The sequence below is a fragment of the Platalea leucorodia genome (genome assembly GCF_965183815.1).
Source record: "Platalea leucorodia genome assembly, chromosome: 3".
NCBI lineage: Eukaryota > Metazoa > Chordata > Aves > Pelecaniformes > Threskiornithidae > Platalea > Platalea leucorodia.
In genome coordinates, this window is record NC_138825.1 from 76967147 (window position 1) to 76981987 (window position 14841).

The window sequence follows — 14841 nt, forward strand, 5'->3', positions numbered from 1 at the left end:
CTTGGGGAGAACCGGGGGGGGCAGACCCGGTAAACCACAGCACAGAGAGCACGTCACAGCCGATCGATAACCCAAAGTGCTGGAACAGCCGAGAAATTGTTGCTATGGATTTATATAGGGTTATAAATTTTAAAGGAAGGTCACCTGAGAGTAATCTTAAGAAGCAGGAACAGCAACTTCTCTTCTACGTGGAAGCAAAGAGAGGTGATACCGGGACAGACAAAGTTGTAAACATCATATTAAGGCATTTGGGAATGGAGCGAAGGCAAGATGATGTAAAAGCTGGCTTAGGTTGTTCCAAAGATATTTTTATGGCCTGCGGGTGATATGTTCAAGGACATAAACATGGATTTCTCAGTCTCAGTCTGTGAAGAAGAAAGCCAGCAAATTGCAGACCACGACTGGAGCCTCTCTGAGGGGCAGCAAGACAGAGTGGGGAGGGAGGCCCCCGAGCGGCACGGCACCACCGCTTGCCCCAGGCTTGGGGTTTGGGTGTCCCGAGTGGGAGGGACAAGACAGCCACCTCCCCAAGGGAGCCGCGGAGGGGCTTGTGGCGGAGCTGGCTGCTGCGGCTCCCCTGAGCTGGGTTGCCCTCCCCATCTTGCCCAGTTTGCCCCCTCCCCTCTGCCTCCTGCCCGCAGCCAGGCGGCCAGGCTTGCGTGTCCGTATTAAAAGGGGAATAGCATTTACCTCCACCAAAGGGTCTGATACGTAAAGGGTCTGATACTGATATCTCTCTGATATGTGCAAAAGCAGCTCGTGGCATGTTTTTAGACCAACCTGAACGCGCCTGCATGTTGGCTGTGCTCTGTAAGTGGGACTCCACCACTACATCCGCGTTAATCTGTTCTGCTCCTACCCTGGCACCTGGAAAAAATGATCCACAGGGCATTGCACTGCCTATTGTACCCCAAAGACAGGTCCTGAAGATGTCCTTCAGGTAGCCCAATGGCATGGTATGCCCTTTAGGATTATCCTGGCCACAAATCAGCACGTAATGGTGAGGTGGGCTAAGCCTTCGTTGCTCACTCCAAAGCCCTTAGTAGTGTAATATACTGAGTATGCTGAAAAATAACACTCCTGTTATGTCTTTTCACCTCTGGCAGTAGGGGACTTTCAAAAGGCAGAGAATAAACCCCATCAGTCGCTTACAGATGCTTCTGAGGAGCACTGGGAGACAAAGCGAGCTGCAGATCTGATAGACTCAGTCACTTTTGTTTGCACCTCTGCCAGACTGGCCCATGGATGTCTCTCATTTGTAGTTTCCCCAGGTGCAGCAAGAGCAGAAGTGGCACAGAGGTAACACTGTCCTCCTCGGAGCAGTCCCCTCCGAGGTGACGTCCACCCGCCTCCTCACATGTGAAACCCCTCTGAGAGAAGCAGTAGCACCATCTGAAATGAGAAGAAAATTGAGATGTGTTTGAGGAAAGGCAGTTCACGCCAAGAGCAGGAAACCCGACGTGGTCACAGTGCCTTCAGGGAAGAGATAAGGAAAGGCAACCTCTGGGGCAGAAATGAATGGGAAAGGGGTGTCAGGGCAAGAAGAGAGAGCAATAGGAATAACAGACACATACGGGTGTTCCCAAAATGGGAACAGAAGACATGCATCCTACCCATGTTTTGTACGCAGATACCTCGTTCCAGGAGCAAAATGACTTTTCTAATGTTCTTTGGTAGCTCCCAAGCAAATTTCACTGCTACTTCGTTTTCTTATATCATCATTTTCTGCCCTGCAGAAGAGGAAGATTACAAGCACAGGTTTTCATGCAGGTATCTGGCTCTCACTTGTTACTACATAGGGATGCTCCACAGAGCGGGATAAGACACCTTCCATGCCTTGAACTGTCCAGTGGTATGCTGTACTCATGAGAAGCAGGGAGCACCCACAGCACCGAGTGCCATCGACACTCTCCTCCGTTTGTGGCAGGGCTAAGATGGGGAGGGGGTGCCTGGAGGCTCATGTCCTGCTCAGCACTGGCTGAGGCACCAGGGAATCGCTGGAGAGGTGGAAACACAGCCACGTGGCCCGGCAGACAAATGGGATAAGCAACTGGTTGGGCAGAAAACCAGTTCTGCTGCCTGCATGATAGAGAAGCTGGATTAACATTGCCAGGTCAAGTAGCAGACACATTCGGTGTGTTTCTGCCTGCTCAGTCATTTCAGACCAAGCATGGCAGGATGGAAGAGTATTATTCGGAAGCTTTTATGGATCTGACCAATACTACGGACACGCTATGGTTAGGCAAAAAGTCCCAGTTTTAATAATGAAGAAGGCAGGGCCAGAGCCTTTCCTAACTTCTAAAAATGTCTTATGAAACAAGAATATTGGAGATGTTCTGGTTGGCACAATAAGTGCCGTGTGCTGCTAACGTAGTGGCGGGTTTCAGCAGACAAGCTAGCAGCCGGGGTACTTACCTAAATACGGCTGGGAGAGTTGTGGTGCTTCGGAGTGTCTTTATTTCCTGCAAACGCATCTCCTGTGGAACTGATGCTGTCTGACAGCACGGCAGCTACAGCAAAGTATGCTAATCTTTCCTGTTTCATTGCAAATTAAAATAATGCAATTAGCTGTTCTCGTTCAGCAGTAGGCAGTATCTGCTCTTAGGGCTCACTGTTCAGTCTTATGAGTGAGGCCTCATACAATGGATGGTCCTGCAAATGCCTGACTCCAACATGATGGGCTTTGACTGCCATGGAGCAGCTCAGATCCCTGGGAGAAAGGAGTTCATCTTCAGCTGCGTCAAGTTGGGGAGCTGCTCAAAGTCTTGGGTTTATGCTTGGCGCACGGATCATACTTCATCCCCAAACTCTCCCTGCAAAAGGCTTCTGATGTGTTTATTTTGACAGCGTAACTCAATCAACTTTATTATTTTCTTCAAAGAAAGAAGAACCTGCTCTTCTTCTTTATAGAACAGCAAGTATACAGAAAGGCAGAGCCCTTAACGTATTTGTCTCCCATTTTCTTTATTTGTCACTGCATGACAACATTTAAAACAGAATACACCATTGTTTGGAAAAAATTATAAACACTTTAGGAAAACCTAACTTCCTACTGATTAAGAAAAAATTAGCACAGTATCAAAAGTCAGAGACTGATATTGGGAAGCAGCAAGGTCCCCGTATTTACTGATATATTAAGTTACAATGGAAGAGACTTCTTTTGGCAACTTCTTAATATTACCTAGATGCACTTCTTCCTATAAAAAGCAGCAACAACTAGAAGTGAAAAATTATACCTGCATCACATTATCTCACTGTGATGCAAAGGATAATGCGTCACTGAAGGTGATGATTAAAAAAAAAATCAGTCATTCAAAGCGTGTCATAGATGTAATTACATTTTATAGGAGACATCTTAACCTTTATTTAAACAATCTACATCTTGGAGAATGTTTCCAGAGCCTCTCCTTCTGCCTTGGTTTTAAATGCAATTATTAATCTGCATTCCATCATCTTGTCGCTGAGAAAATGAGTACTGATCCATACAAAATACACCTTATCTCAAAAAAGACAGAAGGCTCAAGCTAATTTTTAAAACCTTTTTCCAAACTTTCCCCCAAAATCTCTGTCTTTCAATTAAGCTACAAACTGAAGCAGCCACACAACAAGCAGGCCACTTGGAGAAACTCCTTCCCAGGAAAACCAATTTTGTTTTAAACCAGCCAGGAGCTAGACATTGAGTAGCAGGAAAAAACGCATGAAAATATTCCCCCGGCTCAGAATTTCTTTCCTTTCCCTGGAGCCGATTCACCTCCTCCTGACCCCCATCGAGCCCCTGTGCCTGAAGCATCGCAGCCAGCCCGCCATTGAACAAAACACCCTACGCTAGAGAAACAAGTGTTTCCAACAGTGCTGATAAACCTCCACTGCATAAAAAAACCCTCTCTGCCAATATCCTGGGCTTAGCCCCTTCCTCTGCTGGAGCAAATTTAAGCCCGTGGAAATGTTGGCCAGTGCAGTGACAAAAAACCTGGATCTTTCTTATGCCACACGGTGTTCCCGTGCTTTCCTACCAAACGGAGCCACGTGGGAAACATAGGTGTAAGGACACAGAGCTCCTCAATCCCCACTGAGTTCAGGGGGGAAAAGCAGCTTCCAGGCTGCTTGCACTGTGAAAAAGCAAAGCACCCTGTGCACGTGCTGCGGCCCGGCTATAAGGGCGCGGAGGACAAAAACGCAAAGCAGCTGATTGATTTGGTACTTGTAGGTCCAGTCAGTAAGCAGGATTGCTGAGGGGCCCACCTTTAGGAATACAGGTGCTTAAATCCTTTTCCTAATTCTGATCCTAAGCATCTAATTCTCACTTTTAAGTGCTGACGTCTTTAAAAGTCTGCCATCATATGGATTTTACACGCTAACCAAGGAAAATGAGGAATCCTTTTTCCTTTCTGAGTAAAGCTGGAGAGGCAGATAAACTCAGAATCAGGAGCTCAATTCACACAGTATTGTTTCTTTTTCTTGATTACGGAACTGTAATTCCTATTTACACAGTTACAAAGGAATGCACATGTAGAGAGACAGCTTGCATCGGCAAAAAGTTCCCTTAAGAGTTATTCATATTTGCTGGTTCCACTCAACACCTCCTGTAATGCCTGTGGGTGCTAGCAACGGGCAAAAGCTGGGAACCAAAGCGCAGTCAAACGTTAGCAGATATTTTCCCAGGTATTTTCCTCATCAGCCAGGTTCTGACGCCGTGCCCAGCTGTGAGTGAGGTCATAGAATCATAGAACGATAGAATCGTTAAGGTTGGAAAAGACCCTTAAGATCATCGAGTCCAACCGTTAACCTAGCACTGCCAAGTCCACCACTAAACCATGTCCTCAAGCACCACGTCTACCCGTCTTTTAAATACCTCCAGGGATGGGGACTCAACCACTTCCCTGGGCAGCCTCTTCCAATGCCTGACCACCCTTTCGGCGAAGAAGTTTTTTCTAATATCCAACCTAAACTTCCCTTGGCGCAAGATCAAGAGCAAGCTTGAGTCATTTCACACTGCTGTAGGAAACAGCACCTTCAGGAGATGCTCCAGTAACCAAAAGACCCATAACAAGGCACAGGTTTCTGGAGGTGTGGAGGCACGAACTAGCGCTTACGCCAGGTAACACAGCAGTGCAGCAGTCCGTTGGCGTTGGTGACATAAAGCACACGGAATGACAAGGAAAAACCAGCAAACATGAATAGGATGTAGCAAAGACATTGAGGACACCTCTTGGTTTCTGTACCATTGTGACATTATAATTTTTGTTTCTTCTTTTTTTTAGTGGTTTTGGTCCATAATGCACCATAATTGAATGCTAAATCTTCCTGCTCTGGACCCAAACATGCATGAAAGAAACACAGGCTCTCTTTGTTTGAAAACAAAGGAAAATGTCTGGTTTTTAAGAAAACGGCAAGGAGCATGAACTAACCGAGGCTGGCTGTGCTCAGCATCACTGCTGGGGTGATGGCGGGCGCAGCGCCGGGCTCCCACTCTGGTCTTGCCTGGGTGGAGACGAAGCCCGTGCCGCAGGGGAAGGTGCGAGGGACAGTGCAAGGATGCTGTGCCCCAGCACCTTGTGTCAGGGGCACAGAGGGCAGCAGGGGATGGAAGAAGCACGTTGTCTTGTAGGTGGTTTCTAAGTCTGGGCTTGCAGCTAGAAGTTTAATTGTGTTCAAAAGCAAGGTGAAAGGTGGATCTGGACTATGTTTTATTCCTTCACAAGGCTGTGCGGTAGGTTGGGCAGCTCAAGGGATCTGCCTGTGCTTGCAGTTGCCCACTTGAGGGGTCTAGGATTGATGATAACTCAAACGATGCTACAGTGAAGAAATGTTTTTGGTCTTTTGTCTTGTGTGCAGCACCAACCCATTGCTGGAAGGGCACACCACATTCAGCTGATGTATATCTGAGGCACCCGCCGGAGGAGCTGTTTCCATGTTGTGCATCACGCCTTAAACCACTGCGCTCTTCCCCTAACATAGATATTAGCACGTTCGTCTTTTCTCTTGCTCTTTCTCTCCTACCACTTGTGTTATGATGCCAGCAAAGTAGAATGTAAAAAAAGGGTGGGAATCTGCTGGAAAAAAAACCTTCACTATCAGTCTTTGCTGTAACGTGTGGACCTTGCACGGAGACCACACCATCGTGTCACCTCCCGCTGCCTTCTGGCACTTCTTTGCAGCAGAGAGAGCTGACAGGAGCGGACCTCTCCCCGCTGAACCGGGTGCCACATCTACTGTCAGTGCCAAGTCAGCGCTTACGGCTCTCCAGGCACCCCAGCAGCGGTTGGATTATTTCCATGCCAAGTTACTGCCCTCGATAAATGAAACTGCCCCTGGGGGGACCTTTTCCCAGGGAGAGCTTTCTGTATTCTGAGGAAAGAGTTTAAACATCAAGAGGGCAGTGAAAGGCATGTTGGTTTTCTACCCAGGGGAGTTTTGTGTGGCAATCCTGAGCAAAACGCAGCCACTCAGGAGCTGCTCCGTGAGCTTTCAGCTGCAGCAGGTCCCAGGGAAGAGTTCACTTCATGAGGACCAGGCAATGGGGAGACACCTCACAACTCAGAGTGTCTCCCAGACAAGCAAACCCAGCAGGGGTTCAGGCAAGGTTCAGCTGTGCTCATCCTCCGTGCTGAGCCGAATCGCACCCGCTCCATCACTCCTTGCCCTCCCAGTCTCCGTCATGAAGCAGCAAGAAGGAGAAAACACGTTTTTTTGTTTTCGCCCTTGTCTTTTTTTCTTTTTTTCTTTTTAAATGAATACCACAAAAGGTAGCTGAGGAGCTTAGGAGCAGCTGCATTATCAGAAATTTTTTTTACCTCATTAAAAAAATTTATCCTTTTAAAATGAGAGCGGCAGAATGGAGATTAGAGCTTCTAGTGCTTCACCGGGTGTTACTTAGTACCTGTGGATCATTACATTGATAAAAATATGTACAGACTCACTTTTCAGGTTTAAAAGTGTTTTGTCCTTTTGTTTGCTTAGCTAAATAAAGAGGTTTTGTTTGACCTGTGATTTTGAATCCAGCTGGCTTTTTAATATACAGTGACTCATACAAAGCAGCCTGCAGAGTCGGTCTCATTTCCACCGTTACACCACTGGTTTCGGCAGAAGCCCCACAGAAAATCAAGCGGTGTGGGGGGCTTTTGGCCTGGCTCCCGACCAGGCCTTCCTCACCAGAGCTGTGCTCTTTCTGTAATTGCTCCCGCGGAAAGGAGGGAGCTAATCACAGAGAGAGGTACTTCACGCAAGCCAAATTGCCAGGATCTGGCCTTTTGAGGCACTACATGTCCCGTAAGATTTTCAAGGTTAGTAATAAACCATTAGTTTCTAATGAAAATTGGAGCTGAGGCTGAGGACTTCCTGCCTGCCTCAAAATGGTAATTTTTTATAATGAGGTACTGTCATTATCTTGGCTGATGTGCAATAGAGCATCACTGGTTTTAGCTGGGAGCAGGCTGGGAGATCTTTAGACCGACATTACTTTATCTACTTCAGAATGAGCCAAAGAATTTTTAAGGGTGGTAAAGCAGGAAATCTCATTTCCATTTTCCCTAAAGGCTACGTGTAGTATATAACTACAAAACATTGGGCCGAATATGGTGATAATGGTGATTTCTATTGCAGTTCTGCAGTCTCTATGCAGGCAAAGTGGCCTGTTGACTTTTGGAAATACAAGACCAGACATGGTACGTGGTTGTCCCCCAAGCTGGCTCCCCATCGGGGCTGTGTGGCGGTCATGGCAATGCACTGCCCAGCAACTGGCAATGGGGGCTCCAGGAATTTTTATCTTCCCCAAATCATTTCATGACCAAGGTAAAAGTGCCATCATCTGACAACATGAGGAGTTTGTGGGCCCAGATACTGCAAATGTAACACCATTTTCTCAAATAAATGTCTGCTGTTTCAATAAAAAAACTCAGCAAGGAAAATACAGGCGTCGTGCTATATGCAATTCCTGGACTTCCTCCACCAGGAATTGCAGCTCTTTGTTTTCTAAAGTGAGATGTTATTTGGGGAGACAAGAGATTATGTAGCCTGCTTTATGTTATTCTGTTCAGGTATCCCTGCAGATCAGGACTCGCTTGGAAAATGAAAGGCCATATTTTACTGCAAGTGGCTTGACGTCAATTCCACTCTCAGGGCTAACCAAAAACCATCAAAATACTCTCTCCTCTTTTGCCTTAGTCTTTCCCAGAAATTATGAGTCAGCAAAAGCTTTCTGAACATGGCATATAGAAAAAAACCCCCACATTTGTATTGTCCCAACAAAATGAGTGACTAAGGTCACTGTAACCCAAATTTGCTTCCTAGAAGAGAGGAAGAGTACTCGGGGAAATACCTTACAGGTGTCGCATTTTTAACAGGAGGGGTCCAGCTTTCTTTTGTAGATAGAGTAAATCATTGGGGAAAGTGCTAAACTGAAAATGCGGTCCTATAGTAAAAAAATGAAACAAAGCAAATAACATGTTGGGCTAAAAATGGAAAAGCAGCTCACCTAAGAAGTCCTTTTCGCTCCTGGATTAAGTGGTTTATTACTGAAGTAGGATTCTATCCATCTAAGTTTTCTATGCCTAATTTTTATACAGGTTGTCACTGCTTAATGAATTTATGGTGACAAAAAAATCCCTGATGCCCAGTTCCTGACAGAGTTAATGGAGGGGGGTGGCATCAGGGTGGTCTCTAGCAGATTGCGTCTCCCTGACTTCAGGGTCTAAAATTACACATAAGAAATTTCTCCTAGGGGCTTTTAGAGCCAATACTGGTCTTCAGAGCCTGCGCAGGGTTCCCAGGAGCCTGCTCAGGTCCTGCTCAGCAGCTCACACTTGGGTGCAGGTTCAGCGCCGGGGGGTGAGGACCTGCATCCCGGCGCGGAGCGCTGCCTGCGGGAAACACTGAGTAAAGGAACTGATGGCAACCCTGCCCTGCCATTTTACTGCGGTCCACACAGGAATGACAAAGATTTATGAGACTAATGCTTAGCAGATGGCAAGTTTTCCAGTTTTACCAGAAAGTTTTGCTAGATTTCACTAGTCCGAGGCACTCGCTGGTCTTTTCTCTCAGCGGTTACTACTGTGGGTGATGCAGCATCTTTGGCTGAGTCTATGCAGGTTACCAGCGAATGCTCCCGCCAGCAGTTTGGTCCCTGGCTTTGCAGGGGGAAAAGAGCTCAGGCACGCTCTGTGCCACCCGGCCGCAGGGCTAGAGGGCAGGCCTCGCCTTCTTTTATTTACTAGCTTAGACGTAGCGTATGAGATGAGGGCTTAAAAGAGGGGGAAAAAATAACCTTTCTCACTAGCAACTTTGGAGTTCTTAATCCGAGCAGCGTTTCGACCTAACATAAGATCTGGTTTAAATCATATTTGTAACATCACTGCAACAGTGCCCTGGTGAACTGTGTGCCTGAAGGTATTCATCAATCAGAGTGTCACATTTGTGATTATTAGAATTGATAAAAATAATGGGGCTAGCAGAGTCTGGAATACAGGCTTTTTTTTTTTTTTTTTTTTTTTAAATGAAATATCTTTGTATTATCAGTCAAAGGGTACTGGTTTTCATAATACTTGCACTCACATAAATACAGCATTACTGATACACAGCCTTGCTGAGGCTTGTTGGATCCTTGTGGCCCCAGCAGGCAAATGCTTGTTGCATTGCCCAGTCATAAGCTGGGAAACACATCAGTCCAAACTTTTTACATGGTATTATGCACACAAGTTAATCTGTTTCAGCCCTTAAATACAAATTGAAATGATAGTGATAAATTATAACATAATCAGGATGTAAATGTAGCATAACTATAAATAAATAAGCAGCAATGCTGCTTCTGAAATCTGCCGCACCTGTCATTGCTCTAAATAAATCAGTCGCCGGTGAATTTGGACCTGAGTGAAGGAGTGTTTCCGAACTCTGAACAACATCATTGACCTCTGATGGGCTCTTTGAAGCCACTAAACCGTGGGATTATCAGAAAACTGTATACTGCTCTGAGACAGGCAGACAGCAAAGATGCACTTAAATGATTTTTCTACAGCACGCAGTCCAAAAAAAGGAGGGGGAGAAACCATGCGGGTTCCCCTCAGAACCGCAGATGATAAGGAAGGTCAATTTATTGTGGCATTTTACAGGCTTTCAGGAAAGATGACTGTGATTTTTTTTTCCTTTTTTCCCCTCCAGCGTTAGACTAAAAAAGGAAAAAAAGAGCCCAGCTTAGAGGCCAATTTTTCCCCACAGTTTGACAACTTTTGAATGGAGCATCATTGTAAAAGGCTAACTTATAACTTGAAGATGAAAGCTACTGGAAACCTGGCGAATAACTGTAATTAGCAGCCTATTTGATTGGGCTTTTTGTTTCTTTGGTTGCTGGGGAATAAAAAGGAGTTTGTGCTCTTCGTTACTCTCTCTTTGCCAGACTAAAGAAGAGAACAAACAAGCAAGCAAGCAGGAAGGTGTCTTTCTTGGTGCAGTATTTCATCTCCATAGTGAATGATGATCTCTTTAGGCAGAATTACACAGGGAGCTTTCAGAAGTAAAGGGACTTCACTCAACTGGCAAATTTGCCAGCTCTCTCGTTTCTAAAAGCATCTAAACACACAAAGTTATTTTACATCTTTTACATTTTTTTATTTGTATACAAAATGTTATAATTTATCAATATTGTGCAGCAAAGTATAGGTACACACATACGTACACACACCCCCTCCCCGACACACACACACACACACATGTACAAATGTAACACAAACACAACTTTCTCTCTGCCCTTCAGAAAGGCAACACTGTTTTGGCAGGTCAGCAGCTAGAAGTAAGGTGCTATCATTAAGCAGTATCGGAATGTCTTCACTTTACAAATGTGATGTGCAAATTTATATACAACCACGGTTTTTGTTTGGGTTGTTTTTTTCACAGAACCCAAAACTCCATACCCCGAACCGCTCTCAGAGATACAAAGATGTGTAAAGTGCTAATACTTAAGCGTGTTTCCAACGACTTCACGACGTAGTTTGAAGTTTCGAACAGGCACCGTCATAGTTCACTGGGCAGATTGTCACTGGGTGTGGTACGACAGAGAGAAAAGTCACTCAGACATCGCTGGGGGACCGGGAGCGAAAGGACACTTTAGCCTGAAAGCAGCCGCAGAAGAGCACCCACATGGACCGCTGGATCTCCTGGTTTCTGTAGGCGTAGATGATGGGGTTGATCATGGAGTTGTAGGTAGCGGGTAGCAGCGTGGCGTACGTGTACACGGAGGGGTACTCGGGATCCCCCACGACACAGTAGATGGCAAAAGGCAGCCAGCTGGCCCCGAAAGTCCCGAGGATTATAGCGAGGGTAGAGACTCCTTTTTTGGTGGCGACATAGTGTGAAGCAGTCAGAAAGTGCTGCTGGAGAGCTATCTGGTGGGCATGCCTGCAAACGATCTTGCAGATCTCGATGTAGAGATGGAGCATGATGAGGAAAATGAGAAAGAAAGAGGCGGACAGCAGCGTCACGTTGCTCTTGGTCAAGGGTCTGACGACGCTGCAGGCGGCGCGGTCGTGGAGGCAGTTCCAGCCCAGGACGGGCAGCAGCCCCAGGCAGAGGGAGACCCCCCAGGCCCCCGCCAGCATGGTGTGGATGCAGAGCACCGTCCTCTCCGAGTAGTAGGTGAGGGCGTTGTAGAGGGAGAGGTAGCGATCGACCGTGATGGCCAGCAAGCTACTCACGGAGGCGGCGAAGGAGGCGACGAGGAAGCCCACCGTCAGCAGGCTGACCGTCTCGGAGCGGATCACGTACTGGAAAACGAAGTTGAGGATGAGGCCGAGGCCGGCCAGGAGGTCGGCCGTGGCCAGGCTGCCCACCAGCACGAACATGGGGGTGCGCAGGGCGGGCGAGTAGCAGATGATGGCCACCACCAGGGCGTTCTCGCAGGCGATGGCGGTGCCGGAGACGCAGAGCATCACGTCCCAGGGGTTGAGGGCGGCGGGCGCGGGGGGCCGCGACGACAGCTCCAGCGAGGCGCTGCCATTGCCACCGCCGCCGCCGCCGCCGCCGGCCGGCAGCCGCGGGGCGGCCGCTCCGCTCTCGTTCAGCGCCGCCGCTGCCTCCATCGCCGCGGCTGTGCGGGGGCAGAGGCGGTGAGCGGGGGCGGCGGGGCGGCGGGGCGGCGGGGCGGCGGGGCGCGCATCCCGGGCGGCGGCGCCGCGCCCGCCCTGTCTCTGGTGCTGAACCCGCGGAAGTTTCCCGCCGGCCCGGCCCGGCCTCCGGGCCCCGCCCCGCCCCGCCCACCCCCCCCGCGCCCGGGGCGGCCTCCGGCGGGGCGGCGGCGGCGGGGGGGGACCGGCGGCCAGCGCTGCCCGCCCGCCTCCCGCTGGGCTCCGGGGCGAGGCCGGGGCCGAGGCGGAGGGGGCGCCGGGCGGCAGGAGCGGAGGAGGAGGAGGAGGAGGAGGGAGCGAAGGCCCCGGCAGCTGCCGCTGGGCGGGAGGGGCGCTCCTCCGCCCGCCCTCCTCTCCCGCCGCTGCTTTTCCCCCGCTCTTGCGGGGGTTTTCCCGCCGTGGGTGCCCGCCGCAGCGCCCTGGCGGCGGTCACGGCACGGCTTGCCCTCCTGCGGCGCCTGCGGTACCGGCGCCGAGCCCCCGGACGTAAGCGGCTCCAAACGGCGCTGCCCACGGCTGCGGAAAAGCCCGCTCCGCGCTTACCCGCTCCGAACGACGTGCACTCTAGGGTTAGCAATCTGTCTACCGGCGAAAGCATCCCCACTATTTCCTGAGGTCCCCCCAAAATTTTAAGGTCAAACCATAGAAGACCCAACTGCACGGGCACAAAAAATACCCGCTCTCTCCTTCTCTCGCCTTCCTGTCTCGCGATGAACCAGCAGCCGATGTATGTCCTCTCTAAAGCACACGAATCGATGACGGAAAGGATAACGGTCTCATGCCAATGGCTACCAAAGCCAGTGTCAAACAAACGTGAGCAGCGGGTCGTTCCCGCCTGCGGCGATGTGGCTTCCCGAGCACCGACGGGACAGGCCCCGTCCGGGAGAGCGTGTTTGTGCTGGAACTGCCGACCAGGAGAACGTGGAAATGAGACGACCTCTCGGTTATGGGAACAGCATGCAAACCATTTAGACGCAATTTTGAAAAATTAATCAGAAGAAAATGTGTTTACTGTCTTGGGCAGTCCAAATGAAGAAGGCACGCAGGCCACGCCGCAGCACAAGGTGGGCACAGTCAAAGGGAATTAGAGCTACAGCGTTCATTACGTCCATCCCCATCCATCTCCTCCTGCAGGCTAAACACTATTATCGAGACAAGCTGCCGACACTTTGTACCTCTGTAAACAACCGAAGCCATGGCTTCCCGGGATTTCTGAAGCACAAATCTCAGAATAGCTTGATTTGGAAGCGGCCTGTGGAGGTCAGCTCTGGGGCACCTCTCGGGTCCCACCCCCTGCTCAGAGCAGGGGCAGCGTCAACCATGCAAAGGTTTTCCTCAGGGTCTCGTTCAGTCAAGTCTGAATATCTCCAAGGAAGGAGATTATACAGCCTCCCTGGGCAACCTGCACCTGTACGTTGCCCTCAACTGTAAAGATTTTTCCCTTGTATCTAGTTGGACTTCCCTTCACCGCAACTTGTGCCTGCAGCCCCTTGTCCTGCGTGGTGTCCCACCGCCCGTGTATTCTCCCATGCCTATCCGGGTGTTACAACAGCATTTGTAACTGCAGCGAAACTGGTTGCAAGAAGGTTTAAGAAGGGTTTGGAAGTCTACATGGCTGAAGCACTTGGTCATGTACCCCCACTATAGTTCAGAAAATGCAGTGTTATCTTATTCCCTTTTCCAAGTAGAGAACAGGTTGGGTACGGTCAATGTTAGCTTGGATTAAGATTAAGACTGAGACCACGAGAATCCCAGTGCAGAAACAGATGCTACAGAGCAAGGCAAAAGAAGGTAGGGTAAAATCCAAGGTAAAGTTAAATTTTGGACTTGCCCAGAGGAAATCCTCCAATCTAGCCTCCAAACAGAGGTGGCTTATTTCAACATTAATTAAAATGGCTGTGACAGAATAAGTTATTCCAAGCATTTTTCAAAATGGATTACAAATGGTGCCAACAAACATGAACCAGCTGGACTCCACAATGAAGCTGTAAGATCTGCAGTATTTTTGTGGCATTTATAAAGCATAGAGAGAAGCATGTAATTTATCTGCTTTTCAGTAATCAAAGGTGGTGTGGAAGGTCTTGATTGTGGGTGATTTGTCTCATCTTTGACCAACCTATTACCTCTGGGAAACAAGTATGTGGCAGGTCTTTTCTATAATAGCATGTATATCATAAGGCAGTGTATGCTTTTTGTATTCTGGATATACATCATTTTAAACCTCTGTGTTCTTCAATACTTTTTCCTTAACTGCAAACGTTGAGAGCCCATGCTCTCCAGGCAGAAGTCATACCATGTGTGGTGAAACCTCGTGAGAGCATTAGGGTCTCAGAGTAAGATGTAGGAAGAATTTTTAACCTATGGGCCAGTCCAGTCTCACACCCCTTACCTGCTCTCACATATTGAACTCTGTGAAAGAATTGCTCCAGCATTGTAGTGTGTCTCTGAAAAAGAGATGCATGTGTCCAGCTTGACTTTGCTCCTTGTTGTCAAGTGTTTTCTGACTTCTTCCAGCTCTTTAGTCCCTGCATTTCTCCAGACTTTTACACTTTCAGGAGGAGGATGCTCTTACGGTCCATGCCAGGTTCTTACTGTGCTCAGCGAGCAGCGCTCCACATCTCCCTCCTCTCCCTCACATTGTCGAGTATCAACTGGCAGGGTTAGTGGCCAACTGCACGCTTATTGAAATGGTTACGCCTCCTTGGGAACTGTTTGTATTTCCAGAGCTATC

General features: G+C 48.7%; 1 protein-coding gene across 1 annotated transcript; it reads right to left on the reverse strand.

The window, feature by feature from the left end:
- Nucleotides 1–11057: 11057 nt before the first annotated feature.
- Nucleotides 11058–12065, reverse strand: GPR6 (G protein-coupled receptor 6; the record flags this gene model as incomplete). Its single annotated transcript, XM_082306162.1, has 1 exon — nucleotides 11058–12065. The coding sequence occupies one exon, from the start codon at nucleotides 12063–12065 to the stop codon at nucleotides 11058–11060; it is 1008 nt and encodes a 335-aa protein (XP_082162288.1).
- Between the last annotated feature and the right edge of the window lie 2776 nt (nucleotides 12066–14841).